Raw genomic sequence first — 18,123 nt, forward strand, 5'->3', positions numbered from 1 at the left:
AAAGTATAATAACTTCACCATGCTCAAAGGGACATTCAATGCCTTCATTTTATTTTTACCCATCTACCAATAGATGCTCTTCTTTGCGAACCATTGGAAAACTTCCCTGGTCTTTGTTGTTGACTCCGTGCTTGAAATTCACTGCTCGACTGAGGGACCTTACAGATTGTATGTGTGGGGTACAGAGATGGGGTAGTCATTCAAAAACAATGTTAAACACTATTATTGCACACAGTGAGTCCATGCAACTTATGTGACTTGTTAAGCACATTTTTACTCCTTAACTTTAAACTTGCCATAACAAAAGGGTTGAATACTTACTGACTCAAGACATTTCAGCTTTTAATTTTTTATTAGTTTGTAAGCATTTCTATAAACATAATTCCACTTTGACATTTATGGGATATTGTGTCTACTGTAGTGACACGTCTCAATTTCATCAATTTTAAACACAACAAAATGTGGAAAAAGTCAAGGGAGGCACTGTACACCCATCTAGTACCGGGTCGGACCCCCCTTTGCCTCCAGAACAGCCTGAATTCTACTAGGTGTCGGAAACGTTCCACAGGGATGTTGGTCCATGCTGACGCCATAGCATCATGCAGTTGCTGCAGATTGGACAGCGGTATAGTGGTACTGCGAACAGCCCGTTCCATCTCATCTCAAGATGCTCTATTGGGTTGAGGTCTAGGGACTGCGCAGGCCACTCAAGTAAACTGAACGTAATGTCATGTTCCAGGCGATGTTTTCCACTCCTCAACTGTCCACTCCAGCCCATCTGTGACAAGGACCAACTAGTTGTGCATTCCAAGATGCCGTTCTGCACACCACTGTTATACTACTCCATTATTTGTCAAACCACGCTCAGTCGCTTTGGTCAGTCGTTTTGCCCATTCTAACGTTCAATCGAACAGTAATTGAATGCCTCGATGCCTGTCTGTCTGCTTTATATAACAAGCCATGGCCACGTGCCTCATTGTCTGTAGGAGCAATCCGTTTTTGTGAAAAGGGTGGTGTACCTAATAAACTGTCAGTTGAGTGTATTTGTACATAGCTACCTCAATTACCTTGTACCCCTGCACATCAACTTGGTACTGGTTACTCCTTACTGTGTATAGCCTTGTTATTCTACTTCCTGTATGTAGCCATGTCATTTTTTACTATTTATTATTTGTTAATCACTGTATTTATTCCTCGTGTCACTATTTCTACATTTTTATTTCAATATTTTTTCTTTAACTCTGCATTTTTTTTAAAAAGGACCTGTAAATAAGCATTCCATTATTAAGTATGCACCGTTGTTTACAAAGCATGTGGCTAATAACATTTTATTGTTTGCGCCTAAGCACTTTATTCCATCTAAGTGAAAAGGTTGTTTGTAATGCTTCTAGTGCGAGCTCTGTGAGCATCTTCTTTTAAAAGGTTGGGTGTGGAGATTGGGTATCGAGAGGGTCTGCTATAAGTTTTGAGAGGGAATGATAAGGAATTTTATGAACCATTTCACATAGAAAGGTAGGCTACCTACCGAGATTGTAGATATTATTTCCTGGGTTGGTTTGGTCATTTGCATAGTTATCTGCTGGGATGTGTCTAAGCATGTAAAGCCCCATAAGCCTCTGTTTTAGGGTCCTGTGGTTTTCAGCCATCTGTTTTTATTTCTATATTTTTCCCACGTCCTCCCTAGTGGAGAGGCTAAGCCTCCCTCCACTGATGATGTCACAGACAGTGCCCCGCCCTGACCTCCCTCACCGCCCAGTGCCTGGTCATGTGTCCAGTTCAGTTCCACTTAACCAGTCTCTCTCTCCTCAGATATCCACTTAAGATGGATGAGATGTGCCTAATGTTCAGACTGGGAGCAGGATGGGGCTGTGTCTTAATCTTATTTTCATCTCCTTTCCTTCACCTGCACTAATATGAAAACAGTTGAGTAGACTGGTGCTGGGTGGAGGAGAGCTGTTGAGTAGACTGGTGCCGGGTGGAGGAGAGCTGTTGAGTAGACTGGTGCTGGGTGGAGGAGAGCTGTTGAGTAGACTGGTGCTGGGTGGAGGAGAGCTGTTGAGTAGACTGGTGCTGGGTGGAGGAGAGCTGTTGAGTAGACTGGTGCCGGGTGGAGGAGAGCTGTTGAGTAGACTGGTGCCGGGTGGAGGAGAGCTGTTGAGTAGACTGGTGCCGGGTGGAGGAGAGCTGTTGAGTAGACTGGTGCCGGGTGGAGGAGAGCTGTTGAGTAGACTGGTGCCGGGTGGAGGAGAGCTGTTGAGTAGACTGGTGCCGGGTGGAGGAGAGCTGTTGAGTAGACTGGTGCCGGGTGGAGGAGAGCTGTTGAGTAGACTGGTGCCGGGTGGAGGAGAGCTGTTGAGTAGACTGGTGCCGGGTGGAGGAGAGCTGTTGAGTAGACTGGTGCCGGGTGGAGGAGAGCTGTTGAGTAGACTGGTGCCGGGTGGAGGAGAGCTGTTGAGTAGACTGGTGCCGGGTGGAGGAGAGCTGTTGAGTAGACTGGTGCCGGGTGGAGGAGAGCTGTTGAGTAGACTGGTGCTGGGTGGAGGAGAGCTGTTAGACTGGTGCCGGGTGGAGGAGAGCTGTTGAGTAGACTGGTGCCGGGTGGAGGAGAGCTGTTGAGTAGACTGGTGCCGGGTGGAGGAGAGCTGTTGAGTAGACTGGTGCCGGGTGGAGGAGAGCTGTTGAGTAGACTGGTGCCGGGTGGAGGAGAGCTGTTGAGTAGACTGGTGCCGGGTGGAGGAGAGCTGTTGAGTAGACTGGTGCCGGGTGGAGGAGAGCTGTTGAGTAGACTGATGCTGGGTGGAGGAGAGCTGTTGAGTAGACTGGTGCCGGGTGGAGGAGAGCTGTTGAGTAGACTGGTGCCGGGTGGAGGAGAGCTGTTGAGTAGACTGGTGCCGGGTGGATGAAAGGTGTCGAGTAGGGTTGTGACAAATAAAAACGTTTTCTTCGTGTTGAAACTGCAATTTGTTTTTATTGGTTTTCCGTTATCATAAAATTCAGTGTGAATTCGCATCGCAGCTGCATTGTGAATTCACACTGAGAAACGGTTTGGGTCTCTCGCTTGCATTTCTCTACCAATTTTTCCAACTGTAACGACAATGACGTCATGGTGGAGAGTGGACTCCAAAATAATTGTTTCCACGATTCCTTGCAGGTCGACTCCTATTTCTGAGTGTCAAGATTCGATTCCGCTATGAATCAACTCTTATGATTCAATATTATTGGAACAGTACTTCCGGTAACATAAACACTTGCATCTTTCATAGCGAACTAGCGAGGGGAAGGGCACAGTATAGGCAGGTCGGCCACCAGGCACACAGTCAGAACCATGCACTAGGCCTTGTGGCAATCAAAAGCTCTATCTCACAGCATTCCATTGCATCTCGCAATTTCTTGGCTTGCAATGTCTCACAACTTCAGTAAAGCAGGGTCTATCATCAATGAATAGGCTAGGATATTCTAGACGCAACAGACCGAAGACTGAACACACACTCGCATCATTTGTAAAGAGAGAGAGCAGGTGAGCCAGCGTGAGGGAGAGCGAGGAGGGTGCAGGCAGAAAGAACCGTCTGTATACGTCTTGGTAATCTGTATCTCTTAATGTCTTGGCTTGCATGCCTCACGTTCACCAAAGTAGCCAAAAGTTTGCCTCTTCCTCTCCGGTTATATTTAAATTACACAAAGTTCCCCAGGCCTATATAGCCTATTGTCTAGTTAGGCTATAACACTTAAAATAAAATAAATTTTTCTTAACGTTAAGGATCCCAATTTTGTGAAACGGGGAGGCTGGTGCTGGTTGGATGAGCTGTGTGGAGGAGGCTAATGCTGCCCTGGGTGGTTGATGTGTCTAGGGCACAATAAAATCTGTTAAATTTTTTGCCTGGTTCCGTTTTCTCCATTTTTGTTTTTACAGGTTTGTTTTTCCTCTTGCAAGCTACATTTGTTCATAAATACATAATGCCCTTGCATCATCATCGTGGAGGAAGGATGTTGTGTTAAGTAGATGATGATGATTTATGTTTTAGGTTCTTAGCTCTACATGGTGTCTAAGCCTGAGGGATCTTAGGAATGTTATAGTAAGCATGGATGCATCCTTAGTTGTCTCATGGAATCTGTGAAAAGGTCTATACTGTTTCACATACAACATTGTTTTTCAACCATTTATCACAATAATCTTGACGTTGATCCACCTATTGAATATGTTAATAACCACTACGTGTTTTCCATTACTAATGGGGTTCTCTTTCTTTCCTTTTTCAGGAACCGATAAAGTCCCGGGCTCCACAGCTTCACTTGGAATATAGATTTTATAAACAGTTGGGAAGTTCAGGTAAGCACATACAGCTACAGTATTATAACTGTTTAATAACAGTGTTTGCTAGTAGGCTCAGCTGGATGGATGGCGATCTTCTCTGCACACGTATCTGGGAGATATGAAAGCCCTGTCCCCCTCCTACAGATGGTTGTTCCCTAGCAGGACCAGGACCTTCATGCCATGTCTATGTGCTCTCTCTGCGCTGTGATCCGCGGGGCTGTGCTGTGCCTCCAGCCCTTTGATGTGGCCGCTTGGCTTCAGAGGGGAGAGGTGGGGCAGTAGGATCAGGTGGTGGGGAGGGACAGGGACCTGGAACAGCCCACGACAAAGCTTGGCCAGCCTGGAATGCTTAGTGTTTGATCCTCTCACTGCTTAATTCTATCATTGAAAAATCTCTCTGACATTGGGCCACTTAAAAAAAAATGTTTTTAACCAAAGTGATTAGTACTATACTTTTCATCATTAGTTAGTTCAAGTCACTTTCTATGAGCGTTTGATCTGTTAAGAAAACAACTGGTGAATATATTGTATTTACGGTCCGTAAATAGATTCTATTGTATTTGAGGGTAGGTAGGGACAAGCTGACCACTTGTATTCTAATTCCACTAAATGTGACTGAGGACACTGGTCTTTGATCCTTTTGGCTTTTAAAGAAAGAGATAAACAGCTTGGGCAAAGCCTGTGCATTCATTTGATCACTGGAGTGGAAGGCCACACACGCACTCTAAGACGAGTGTGTGTGTCACTGCGCCCAGGGATGTTCTCTTTCATAAGACAAGTGTGTGTCTCTTTCTCTCTCATAGAGAGCTGATCACCTGCCAGCTTGCTCTCTGTCCCTGTGCCAGAGCAGCAGCTCCACAGTGTTAATAGGGAGTTGGAGTGCAGGGCATTAGAGGTGTCCTAGGCTAGTCTATTTATAGATGGCCTTCAATGTGAAATAGGGCCATCATCGTATATCTACTTCCATCGCTCGTCTCAGCAATGCCTCTGGCCTGCCTGGAGAAGAAAGGCCAGGGAAACTCTCTTGTGATGTACAGGGAAAAGGGCTGGCCTATCTCTGTCTGTCAGTTATCCTTTGTTGTGATCTGTCTGATTGGGCCAGTAGTTGTATTTCCACAGCATAGCACAATGTACTATTTATCTTCCTTACACCTATTTGAGAACAGAGTCGATCGAAGTTGCTTGTGGATCCTCATTCATTCATTGGATAGTGAGTCTTTATCCTCACCCCTTGAGCCAGCCCATTGAAGGAGTCCATGTCCTCTGTAGTGTTTCCACTGATGCGTTATACACATCCTGACTTCCCTCTCCTCCTCCGGCCACTGTGGCAGAGGGACCACCAGAGAGAGGCCTGCTACAATCTCATAGGCTGAGCTAAAGATGGAGCCAGTGACGATGTTGGTCCAGCTTCCCTCCCATTATAGAATGGAGGGGAAAGGGGTTCCTCTTACTGGTTGCTACATCTATTGAAAAATTGTGTGGAGTAGTGAGAAATTATCAAGTCTTCTTCTGCTCATGATTCTTCTGTAAAAATGATTATGTATGGTACAGATGGATACAGGCGTGTAGTCCTTTTACAATGTGAATGTGACATAATTTAAGCCAGGGTCAAGCCCTGGTCTGAACCTGGACCCCACTGCCACAAATACTGGAGCGGTGTCAACTGTACATGGTGCTTAAGAGGAGCTTATCTTAAGAGTGTTAATTCTCGCCTGCCCTGGAAAGCACCCAATCACTAGAACAACGCATTCAGTTACACACACTAGCTGGCCTGGTCTGGCCACTCCCCAACCCCAACATTAACCAATGAGCATGGGGTGTCTGAGACATCATACACTTTTTTAAAATTTTTATTTAAAAAATTTTATTTTATCCCCTTTTCTCCCCAATTTCGTGGTATCCAATTGTTAGTAATTACTATCTTGTCTCATCGCTACAACTCCCGTACGGGCTCGGGAGAGACGAAGGTCGAAAGCCATGCGTCCTCCGAAACACAACCCAACCAAGCCGCACTGCTTCTTAACACAGCGCGCCTCCAACCCGGAAGCCAGCTGCACCAATGCGTCGGAGGAAACACCGTGCACCTGGCTCCCTTGGTTAGCGCGCACTGCGCGCGGCCCGCCACAGGAGTCGCTGGTGCGCGATGAGACAAGGAAATCCCTACCGGCCAAACCCTCCCTATCCCGGACGACGCTAGGCCAATTGTGCGTCGCCCCACGGACCTCCCGGTCGCGGCCGGCTGCGACAGAGCCTGGGCACGAACCCAGAGTCTCTGGTGGCGCAGCTAGCGCTGCGATGCAGTGCCCTAGACCACTGCGCCACCCGGGAGGCCACATCATACACTTTTTACGTCACTATCAATAATTTAACTGGATGACTGGTTGACTGAGCTCACACAGTCCTGATAGCATGTTCTTCGCTTGTGAAAGCACTGCATGCGACCAGTCTCCTTATGAGATGATTTAAGATTTCACTGATAATATCAGTGCATGTGAATATTTAGTAACCCATCAACAAAGCTTTGCCTCAAAGCATTGCCTGCTCTTACACAAGTCGTATGTGTGTCCTTCTACGCCCGCTGCCCTGGTATCTTGGGAGTGATAAATCAATCAGTGCCATTTTGAGTATGAGTTTGCAGTGATCTTCTGTGGTCCATCCAGTCCAGAGCAGTCTGGATATTTTATGCGCTGCCTGCCTGGGATGGATAACATAACCTACCACTGAGTCACACAGGCTCTATGCAGGGCAGGCCGGCTGGACGATCACGTTTCAGCCCGGCTACATCACCACAGCGCTGCCCTCCCGGCCTAATGAAATCAGCGCCGCCTTTTCTCTCCCCCGATGCACTCAGCATTCTAAATGTTTAATTGAGACCGCCTCCCTCTCGGGCTCGGCCTAAACTTTGACATTTCATTGTAGGGCAACATTGTCTGCCACAGTGGCCAGACTGAGAGGGGCCCCTGTCTGAGACAATACTCTGGATTGTTCCAGACACGTTTCACTTGTGTTTGGAGAGAGTGGGTTGTGAGCAGTGCACAGAATGGCACTGGAAGGCAGCAGAATAGACTTTGAAGCTAGTGGTGCTGCGGACAGCAGCCAATTATATCTGTTGTCATAAATCACGATAAAGAATAGTTTCTAGGAAACCACTCACCCCATGCATAAGTGCTTTTATTACAGGCGTGATTGGCTAAGGTTATTTTTACACTGGAATAACATCATCCACATAGTACTTAGCAAATATGATTAGGTCTAGCTTTTGACAAAGATAAAATCATTCTCATTTGAATGGTTTCTCTGAAATTGACATTTATTCTAGGCCTTTTCCATTTCAGTTGAAGCTTTTCCCCAGCTGTTATCTTTGTGTTTACAGCTCTAGAGTTCCCCAGTAGGGAGTATTGTAGGTGTAGTCAGGGACAGTTGTTCTAGCGTAGACACTTTCCAATTGATCAGTGCATTGGCAGGGCTGCTGAATGCCCTCCCTCTAGATTTGGGCGGGCTTTGATGAGTCAGCTTACTTGTTGATCTTTTGTCGCTGCCGCCTCGTCCGCCATCGCCATCATTACCAGCAAGTCCTGCTGCCTAAAGTGCCCTGGGACAGCTGTGTGGATGTGTGAGATCTGCACTGCTTCGCTGTGGAAGTGACATGAGTGGTGATCAGGTAAATCCTGCTCTAATCCCTCCCCTCCTCCCCACACTCACACAGCCTCCCGGCCAGCCTGCCATACTACTAAAGCTGCTGATCCTCTCCTCTTTCTGACGGGGTTGGGGTGCCCTCGGGGCGACAGCCGCCTGCTGGGAGGGGAGCATGCAGTCACTTTGGCACAACTGCCTGCCAAGGAATGGAATGAAGGCCACTGGTATCAGATACTGGTCTGAACTGGTGAGGCATAACCTGGAGCTGTATGTGTACTAGGATGGCTGGACCGTAAGGTCATGTTGGCCATGGGGTCACAAATGGCCATTGTCCTTTGTTCTACTCCACATAGGGAATAGAATTACTGTTAAACTGGAGTCTCCTCTTCAGGGAATTTTTACTGTGATGATAAACTCCAAAATTCCTCCCAGGTCACACATACAACATGACCAAAAGTATGTGGCCATCTGTTCGTTGAATAAAAATCATGGGCATTAATATGGAGTTGGTCCCCTCCTTTGCTGCTTTAACAGCCTCCACTTTTCTGGGAAGGCTTTCCACTAGATGTTGAAGCATTGCTGCGGGGACTTTCTTCCATTCAGCCATGAGCATTAGTGAGGCCGGGCACCAATGTTGGGCGATTAGGCCTGGCTCGCAGTTGGCGTTCTAATTCATCCCAAAGGTGTTCGATGGGGTTGAGGTCAGGGCTCTGTGCAGGCCAGTCAAGTTCTTCCACACCGATCTCGACAAACCATTTCTGTATGGACCTTGCTTTGTGCACACGGGGGCATTGTCATGCTGAAACAGGAAAGGGCCTTCCCCAAACTGTTACCACAAAGTTGGAAGCACAGAATTGTCTAGAATGACATTGTATGCTGTAGCGTTAACATTTCCCTTCACTGGAACTAAGGGGCCTAGTCTGAACCATGAAAAACAGCCCCAGACCATTATTCCTCTTCCACCAAACTTTACAGTTCGTACTATGCATTCGAGTATGTAGCGTTCTCCTGGCATCCGCCAAACCCAGATTTGTCCGTTGGACTGCCAGATGTTGACGCGTGATTCATCACTCCAGAGAACTTGTTTCCACTGCTCCAGAGTCCAATGGCGGCGAGCTTTACACCACTCCAGCCAACACTTGGCATTGCGCATGGTGATCTTAGGCTTGTGTGCTGCTGCTCAGCAATGGAAACCCATTTCATGAAGCTCTCGACGAACAGCTCTTCTTCTGACGTTGCTTCCAGAGGTAGTTCGGAACTCGGTAGTGAGTGTTGTAACCAAGGACAGACAATTTTTATGTTCTTCAGCACTCGGCGGTCCTGTGTGGCCTACAGGACGTGTCTGTGATCTTGTGTGGCCTACCACTTCACGGCTGAGCCGTTGTTGCTCCTAGACGTTTCCACTTCACAATAACAGTACTTGCAGTTGAGTGGGTCAGCTCTAGCAGGGCAGAAATTTGACAAACTGACTCATTGGAAAGGTGGCATCCTATGACGGTGCCACATTGAAAGTCACTAAGCTCTTCATTAAGGCCATTCTACTGCAAATGTTTCTCTATGGAGATTGCATGGCTGTGTGCTCGATTTTATACACCAGTCAGCAACGGGTGTGGCTGAAATAGCCGAATCCACTAATTTGAAGGAGTGTCCACATACTTCTGTACATATAGTGTATGACCACATGACAAGGCGTGTTGGCAAACAGTTTTTTCCATCACACGGCATCAACGTTGACACGTTTTTGTTTACCATCCATGTTGTTCTAATCGAACCGCCTTCCCACACACGTAGGCTGCTCAATATCAACATGGCTATGTAGCCTGATTTCATGTCAGCAAGTCAAAGCCCTACTACCCTTATTTAACTACCACCTTTCATGCATCCGTAGTCCCTCCGCCTCTAAGCTTTTTTAGAAGGGCCGAATGCTTTTAATGCTTTTAGAATATCTGTGGCTCTTACGATGCTAAAACAGATGGTTAGTAGTTAAGCCTTTTTTAAACCCTTAGGATGCTAGCACGCTCCCTGTAAGTTGTGTGGTCCCACTCATATCATGTGTCCCTGCCTGTCTCTGTGTTGCAGAGGGTATTCCTCAGGTGTACTACTTTGGGCCATGTGGGAAGTACAATGCCATGGTGCTGGAGCTGCTGGGGCCCAGCCTGGAAGACCTGTTTGATCTCTGTGACCGCACCTTCTCCCTCAAGACCGTCCTCATGATAGCCATACAGCTGGTAAGATTTGAATTGTTGTTTTACGTAAGTAAGTGTCTTACACACAGGTGCCCAACCCGTATTTTATAAGACTACTCTAAGACTACTCTATAGTCTATAGAAGTGTCGATGGCTCATTTACAGTGTTTGCATTTGAAAAGTGCACTGAGCGAGTTTGAGATCTTAGCTTGTCTACATGCTCAATGCTCTATCTCCCAGATAACGCGGATGGAGTTTGTCCACACAAAGAGCTTGATATACAGAGACGTGAAGCCAGAGAACTTTTTGGTGGGGCGGCCCGGCAGCAAGAGGCAGCACACAATCCACATCATCGACTTTGGGCTGGCCAAAGAATACATCGACCCCGAGACCAAAAAACACATCCCGTACCGGGAGCACAAGAGCCTGACAGGCACGGCGCGCTACATGAGCATCAACACACACCTGGGGAAAGGTGAGAAATTATCATGAAGACACACGCTGCTGTGTTATTGGAAAGATGGACCTTTTCTTTCCTAATCCTGTGAACCTGTCCTGGGCTGAAGTTGATTATCAACTTTGCCATTAGGTTCAGTAAAAGCTGAATCCCAACTTGAGATCTGTACGCATAACTTCATCATGTAGATGGATCATGCATTGATTGATGCATTTTAGATGTTCACATTATGTCCTAAGCCTTATGGTGTCATATATAGTTGAAGTGGTGGATAATTGTGTGAGTAACAAACTCTTCTTCTCCTCCAGAGCAAAGCAGACGGGATGATCTGGAGGCTCTGGGTCACATGTTTATGTACTTCCTGCGAGGCAGCCTTCCCTGGCAAGGCCTGAAGGTATACAGTTTCATGATATCTACATGATCTCAGACACACACCCTGTCACTTAGCCCCCCAGCGCAAAATAACTTCTCTCATTCAAGATCCAAGTGACATTTCAAGGCCTCAGACTCTAGAAAGTGTTTACAGTATTTAGGGAAGAGGAAGACATGCTAGGGGAAAATACAATGTAAATAGTGCTGTAACCATACACAGGAAGGATTTTCACCTCCTGAGATTTGAATCGTCTCTGTGTAATTGAATTAACAATGGAAAAACATATTCATATAATGCAGTTTCTACATTTTTAAAATTGTTTTATTTCTATCATTGTGCAATTTATACCGGATACCACCATTTAGCTCATACCTTTTGGTCTCTGCAGTTTTTAATAGATGTAAATGTCATCTTATTTTACCAACATAAGTCACTCCCACACTTTCCCCTTTGAGGTCCTCTCCACCCAGGCTAGTGTCAGGAAGAGGACCTGTGTGGCAGCGTATAGTTATCTAACTGTAGAATATCATGGTAGAACTCATATAACTATTTTTTGGGGGCTCCTGAGTGGCGCAGCGGTCTAAGGCACTGCATCTCAGTGCTAGAGGCGTCACTACAGACCCTGGTTTGATTCCAGGCTGTATCGCAACCGGCTGTGATTGGGAGTCCCATAGAGTGGGGCACAATTGGCCCAGCATCGTCTGGGTTAGGGTTTGGCTGGGGTAGGCCGTCATTGTAAATAAGAATTTGTTAAGGATCAGACCCTTTAAAAAATATATGCTTATTCTTGATACCATTTGAAAGGAAACACGTTGAAGTTGGTGGAAATGTGAAATTAATGTAGGAGACTATAACACATTAGATCTAGTAAAAGATAATACAAAGATGCATTATTATTATTTATTTTTTTATCATCTTTGGAATGCAAGAGAAAGGTGACAATGTACTATTCCAGGTTAGGAGCAATTTGGATTTTGGCCACTAGATGGCAGCAGTGTATGTGCACAGTTTTAGACTGATTCAATGAACCATTGCATTTCTGTTCAAAATGTTGTATCAAGGCTGCCCAAATGTGCCTAATAGGTTTATTAATACATCTTCAAGTTCATAACTGTGCACTCTCTTCAAACAATAGCATGGTATTATTTCTCTGTAATAGCTACTGTAAATTGGACAGTGCAGTTAGATTAACAAGAATTTAAGCTTTCTGCCCATATCAGATATCAGACACCGATCCCATAGAGGTTAACTGACTTGCCTAGTTAAATAAAGGTTAAATATAAAAAAACAAGAACCCCCCTGTATAACAGCCTCATGTCAATGGGATGACTCAAGATATAAAATGGCTTACGAGAGGATTTGCATGTGGATGCAAACTAAGACGCTTTAATTTTCTCCGTGTGAACATTATTCCCATTCAATTACACTGCCTCCAGCTATGTATTGCCCTAAATTTGGCATTATATTTTGCTTTCTGCAAAGCTTTACTTTTTCGACTGTGCTGTGTGGGAATTAAAGCTAAATGCGTGGGAGAATAATTGTTGTACTTTGTTGATTCCAGGCAGACACTTTGAAGGAGAGGTATCAGAAGATTGGAGATACCAAGCGAGCTACTCCAATTGAAGTGCTTTGTGAAAGCTTCCCTGGTCAGATTTGATTGGTTTCATTTGGAATGTGTTACTCCTTCCTTTTTGTTTAGGTCTAGTTCTAGATCAGTTTATGCAAATGTAGTAATTGTGTGCCTTCGTCCTGCAGAAGAGATGGCCACCTATCTGCGTTACGTGAGGAGGCTGGACTTCTTTGAGAAACCTGATTATGACTACTTACGGAAACTCTTTACTGACCTCTTCGATAGGAACGGCTATGTCTTTGATTATGAATACGACTGGGTCGGCAAGCCACTTGTGAGTCTCCTTCATCACTTGTTTCTTCTCCCTATTCAAAGTTTTGAGGGACCGCTTGACCCCTCTATCTGCAGATTTTCATTTGTCTTTTTCTGTAAATAATCAGACGGGATGAAAATTGAGATTTCCTGTGATGTCTTAGCGGTTCAAGGGCCTATTTATTTTTGATATATTCATATCTTCATGTTGTGGTCGGAGTAAAGTATTTTATGTCCTAGATAAAATGCTGTGTCATTTTGTCCCCCACCATAGCCTACACCGATAGGCCCCATCCCCAGTGACACACCCGCTCAGCCCAGCAGAGACAAAGCACAACAGCAGACCAAAAACCAGGTGACCTCACCGCCGCCCGCCACACCCACCCACCTCGTCAGTCAAGTTCCCCCTTGTCTCAGAGGCAACTGCCAACCCTCCTGTCCTACTCTCAGCTTCCTCAAGAATATGGCCTCTTTTACAGTGTTACCTTTATTCACTCCATCCTCTTTAATCTACTCTTTACTCTGTTTTTGCGATTGAGCAAGAATGATTGGGAACTGATGACCCTATTATAATTGTGGTTAAATGTTGTAGCATCATCTTTGAAAGTTCAACTGTTTTAGCATTGGAGGGTTTTGTCTTCAACCTTTCTCCTTAAAAACGAGTCATTGCTTTGCAAAATGCAGTGCGTTGTTCACATCAGCAATGACAAAGCAGTTTGCTTCGTGTGTAGCAAAATTGCATGCTTTCTTTTCCTTTCCTGGTTCTATCAGCATGCTATTTGAGCCTTGATCCTACTACACTGTCATCAACATGACACATGTTTTTTTAGACCTTATTAGTCTTTTTCAATCTTTTTCTCTAAAAAAGCACATAAGGTTTTATAATTGTCCTTTGCTGTGTACTCGCGGCTGTAATTATGACTCTCCAGTACAATGTAATGAGTATCATCATTTATGAACATAAACAGGCAACACGTTGCATAGTACAAACAATCAGAGAGTTTATTACAGAAACCAGGAATAGTCACAACAATGATTAGCTAATTCAGTCAGGACAATAGACAGGAGATTGCTGCGGGCTGGAAGAAAATATAGATTTTGGAATAAAAGACTAGATACTTAGTGTTTCCGATCAAGGCTGTTTTCACTTCTGCATGAGGCAGTGGGCTCTGCTTTGTTTTGCTCTATTTTCCTTCTGTTAACATAGTCTGTTTTAACAAGCCTGCTTCTTCTTGTGAGATGTCTTCTGTATTTATTTTAGTTTGTTTGTTTTTGTTGACTTTCTTTCCCCATTCACTCCCCCATCACCACCACACTACCTTCCACCTCTTCACTCCTGCCCCCATAACCTGCCTCCCCTCCCCCTGTGCTCTTTGCGTCAGTCTCCTGAGCCCAAAGGAGATGAGTCTCAGCGTCAGCCCTCTCCAATGACCAATAAGGAGACACTGGGGTCGTATCTCACGGCCGAAAGGCTGGGGGGCTCTGTGCAGGTACTGCTTGCTGCGCATGGTGCTGCATGACGGTCTGTCCACCCCAGCTTTCTCTGCCTCTCTGTCTCTCTGTCTCTCTCTCTGTTTGTCTGTCTGTCTGTATGTCTGCTCGCTCTGTCTGCTCGCTCTGTCTGCTCGCTCTGTCTGCTCTGCTATGCTTCACTCATCTGCTCCAGGCTGATAACAGGGGAGGGAAGCTGTCATGTCAGGAGAACCATGCGGTCACTGTCATTGAAACCTTTTATCAGGACAGGAACCCCCCTCTCCCTAGAAAAGGGATCTCATTGAGTATGAACAGTCTCAGCGCTGACTCCACTTTGAAGGGATGAAGGGGCAACAGCAGCTCAGAAGATACTTCTGTTTAAAAACATTTGAATATCTGACTGGATATTTCATATCTATAGTCCTTCATGGTGCAATTATGACTTGCTTTAAATGGTAAGTGATGTACAGTCTCCAGTCTCAGATTAGAAACTTTTAGGATAATTAGTAAAGCAAATGTGCTATCTAGTGTTCTGGAAGGGAATTGCACCCTTTGGGATTATTACGTCTTTTACCAACTAGTAGATACATTTACAATGTAATGTGGTCAAGGGTAACAATTATAAGCTAATGCTTCAATTAACTCATTTCCTATGAAGGGTTAAGTACAGATAATGTATCATGATTTGATCATATATCCTAAAAACAGACATCCTGTCTAAAATTCCCTGTGTTCACCTGTACAGGTGATGAGCTCGACAAATGGAGAGCTGAACAATGACGACCCGACGGCAGGACACTCCAACGCTCCCATCACTGCTCCCACCGAGGTAGAGGTGGCTGATGATACAAAGTAAGACGGCTGTCTTTACCTGGGGTTGATTGGCAGTGACTCGGTCTCACTACCTCTGGCAGTCATTGCAAGAAACACACTGTCAAATAGAAATATGGGTTCTGAACCCATTCACAATACTGTTCAAACAAAACATTGAACAAGTTGCACACATTTAAGGCCTCTAATGTTGAGTTTATATTTTTAACATTACATTTTTTGATATGCAACATTAATTTACTTTGAAACTAAATTCTAGTATATCCTTGCCTGCAGGTGCTGTTGTTTCTTCAAAAGGAGAAAGAGGAAACCCCTCCAGCGGCACAAGTGAAGAGAAGAACTTGAAACATTCTGGTCACTGTCAAGTTTTAAATGGAAGCAACTACACAGATCACCCATCTTATCTCTTCCCAATCTCTCTTTCTCTCTTCTCTCTCTCAGCGCTCCCCTGCTACAGACGTGTAAAGGAATGTTGTCTTACAGACTCTGGCTCCTTTAAAAAAAGAAAAAGAAACATTTTAAAGTACCTGCATAGTAAAGGGAGATTGAGAGAACGATAAAAGCTGTAAAAATGAAACGTGAATACCGTGACGTGAATATATAAAAAAGATACTGTTTGAAACAGTTGTTGTATTTTAGATTCCATACAGAACATTTTCTGTTCAACAGCCATTGATCTGAGGGAACTGTCAATGAGTCGAGGGAAAGAAGTCTGTTCTATAGAAATAGTCCTTTATTTATGGGATCAAGGTAAGAAGCAAGAATGAACAATACTAACTCTGGAATCACTGAGCGCAACAGGAAGCATTTCATCTAAACCAGAATTGGAGGATCTTTATGCATTTTTTCCCCCTTTTTTTGTAATTTAATCCTCAGTAGTTTTCAAAGTTGACTTCCTGGATTGAAAACAAACTTTTACTTTTATGTTGTAGTGTTTCTGGAAATCTTTGTAGCACAGTCACTGGCCTCAGGTACTGTGGAAGATTGAAAGAAACAGATATTAAGCTCTTTTCTTATTATTGCACTTTTGAAAGAAAAAAAAGTACAGTGGAATTCTAGGTTTGAAATTAACAAACAAGAAAACAACAAAATAAAGACTGATCTAGGAATAGTCCTATACAATGCTTAAATCTGAGTAAGGGCTGAAATGTCAATCTACATGAAACAAGATGTCTTTCAGTTTTATTTCTTACATCAGAATAATTTACCAGGAAATCATAGTTTGTGCCTTTCCAAGTAAAATGTTTAAAGCTCAAGTAAGTGTCCTGCAATGACATTCTATCTGAACTTATTACAAATGTTGCTCATTGACTGTGCGCATGTGTGTGTGCTTTATCTCTCTGAAAGCATTGTCGATGTCTGACATTCCCAGGGTGTGGTCCTATGTAGAGGTCATACTGTCTCCACCAATGACTGTATGGGTCTCCACCATCACAACTACAGTCTATCTCCTCTGCTATGACAATCAAGGGATCTTTACAGTGGAGGTTAACTCTCTATGTGCACTTTCTGGAAAAAAAGGAAAGATTTTAAAGCTTGTGTATTGCGAGCTAAGCAATTCTAGTCATTGATGACAGCAGATCAAAGTTAGTAGCAGCAAGCAAGCGTGTACGTTTAAAAAAAAAAGACAAATGAAGCGACAGCCCGTCAATAACTGAAGTTTCCACCAGACGTATTGGATGCACAACTGTTTTTCTTTTGAAGTTCCTCGCTGCATTAGTTACATGCATCTTTGCCTGAACATTGTAATGGTCTATGTTTGTCATGGCCTTACAACAACATGCTCTGTCATCTCTACAGTATATACAGTTGTCCCAAATGGTTTTGATCAGAGATGACTGCAGTGTGGGGTCGTGCATATATATATATATTAGTTCACAAGCAAAGCCCCCTTAATTTTTTTATTACTGTAGATTTACACAGTGTACAAAACATTAGGGACACCTGCTCTGTCCATGACATAGACTGACCATGTGAAAGCTATGATACTTTATTGATGTCACTTGTTAAATCCACTTCAATCAGTAGATGAAGGGCAGGAGACCAGTTAGAGAAGGATTTTTAAGCCTTGAGACATGGATTGTGTATGTGTGCCATTCAGAGGGCAATGGGCAAGACAAAATATTTATTTAAGTCCTTTTGAACGGGGTATGGTAGTAGGTGCCAGGCACACCGGTTTGAATATGTCAAGAACTGCAACGCTGCTAGATTTTTCATCCTCAACCGTTTCCCGTGTGTATCAAGAATGGCCCACCACCCAAAGAACATCCAGCCAACTTGACACAACTGTGCGAAGCATTGGAGTCAACATTAGACAGTATCCCTGTGGAATGCTTTTGACACCTTGTAGAGACCATACCCTGACGAATTGAGGCTGTTCTGAGAGAAGGTGCACTCAATATTAGTTCCTAATGTTTTGTACACTTAGTGTATATTCCCTGTTACAAAAGACTGCTTTATCACTTTGCCCTTTTAAGTAACATACTGTATGCTGGTGTCATTGTGGTTATGAGTCAAGGCCATGTGACCCAGAATGTATTGTAATGAGATCAGTCAAAGATGTTAGCTTTTTCTGGAAAAGTCGACATGAGGGCATTGGGTTAGGGTTGCTAAAAAAAACTATGACAATATCAATAGCAGCTATGTGTGAACATTTTCATAAACGTCTCAAACTGAAAAGAGCAATACAGATGTAATTGAAAATGTGTTTCACTAGACTCTAAATGAATGGAGCTAAATTAAGTGGTTAATTCATTGGGTTAAATTGAGATGTTTCATGTAGTAGAACTGTCCAACGTTGTTTTCCCATGATCATTTTTATCATAAATCTATTTGATTTCCACTATGTGCTGTCTGCTATCGAGGGAGGTGGTAGAACTCTTTTCCACTTCTTTTCCTCCTAATTTAACCCCTGGCTATACTGTGAGTGCTTTGGTTATACAATATTCAACAGTGACACAATATTCAATACAA

The 18,123-nt window shown here is 44.2% G+C and overlaps 1 protein-coding gene across 6 annotated transcripts in view; it reads left to right on the plus strand.

Annotated features, from left to right (window-relative positions):
* The window catches only part of LOC139541101 (casein kinase I), a 38,889-nt gene extending 22,428 nt beyond the window's left edge, over nt 1–16,461 (plus strand). For 2 of the 6 annotated variants that reach the window (XM_071345328.1, XM_071345329.1), the window contains exons 3-12: nt 4,258–4,327; nt 10,028–10,176; nt 10,375–10,609; nt 10,900–10,985; nt 12,526–12,610; nt 12,720–12,868; nt 13,121–13,201; nt 14,229–14,336; nt 15,065–15,171; nt 15,427–15,823. In XM_071345328.1, coding sequence (XP_071201429.1) covers nt 4,258–4,327; nt 10,028–10,176; nt 10,375–10,609; nt 10,900–10,985; nt 12,526–12,610; nt 12,720–12,868; nt 13,121–13,201; nt 14,229–14,336; nt 15,065–15,171; nt 15,427–15,481 — 1,125 coding nt within the window. In that variant the 3' untranslated portion in view covers nt 15,482–15,823. Of the gene's footprint in view, nt 1–4,257; nt 4,328–10,027; nt 10,177–10,374; nt 10,610–10,899; nt 10,986–12,525; nt 12,611–12,719; nt 12,869–13,120; nt 13,202–14,228; nt 14,337–15,064; nt 15,172–15,426 lie in introns of all 6 variants that reach the window. The other 4 variants (XM_071345331.1, XM_071345332.1, XM_071345330.1 and 1 more) reach the window with 3 other exon arrangements.
* Nucleotides 16,462–18,123: the final 1,662 nt, after the last annotated feature.

The sequence above is a fragment of the Salvelinus alpinus genome, chromosome 16, assembly GCF_045679555.1.
Source record: "Salvelinus alpinus chromosome 16, SLU_Salpinus.1, whole genome shotgun sequence".
In the NCBI taxonomy this organism is placed as follows: Eukaryota; Metazoa; Chordata; class Actinopteri; order Salmoniformes; family Salmonidae; genus Salvelinus; species Salvelinus alpinus.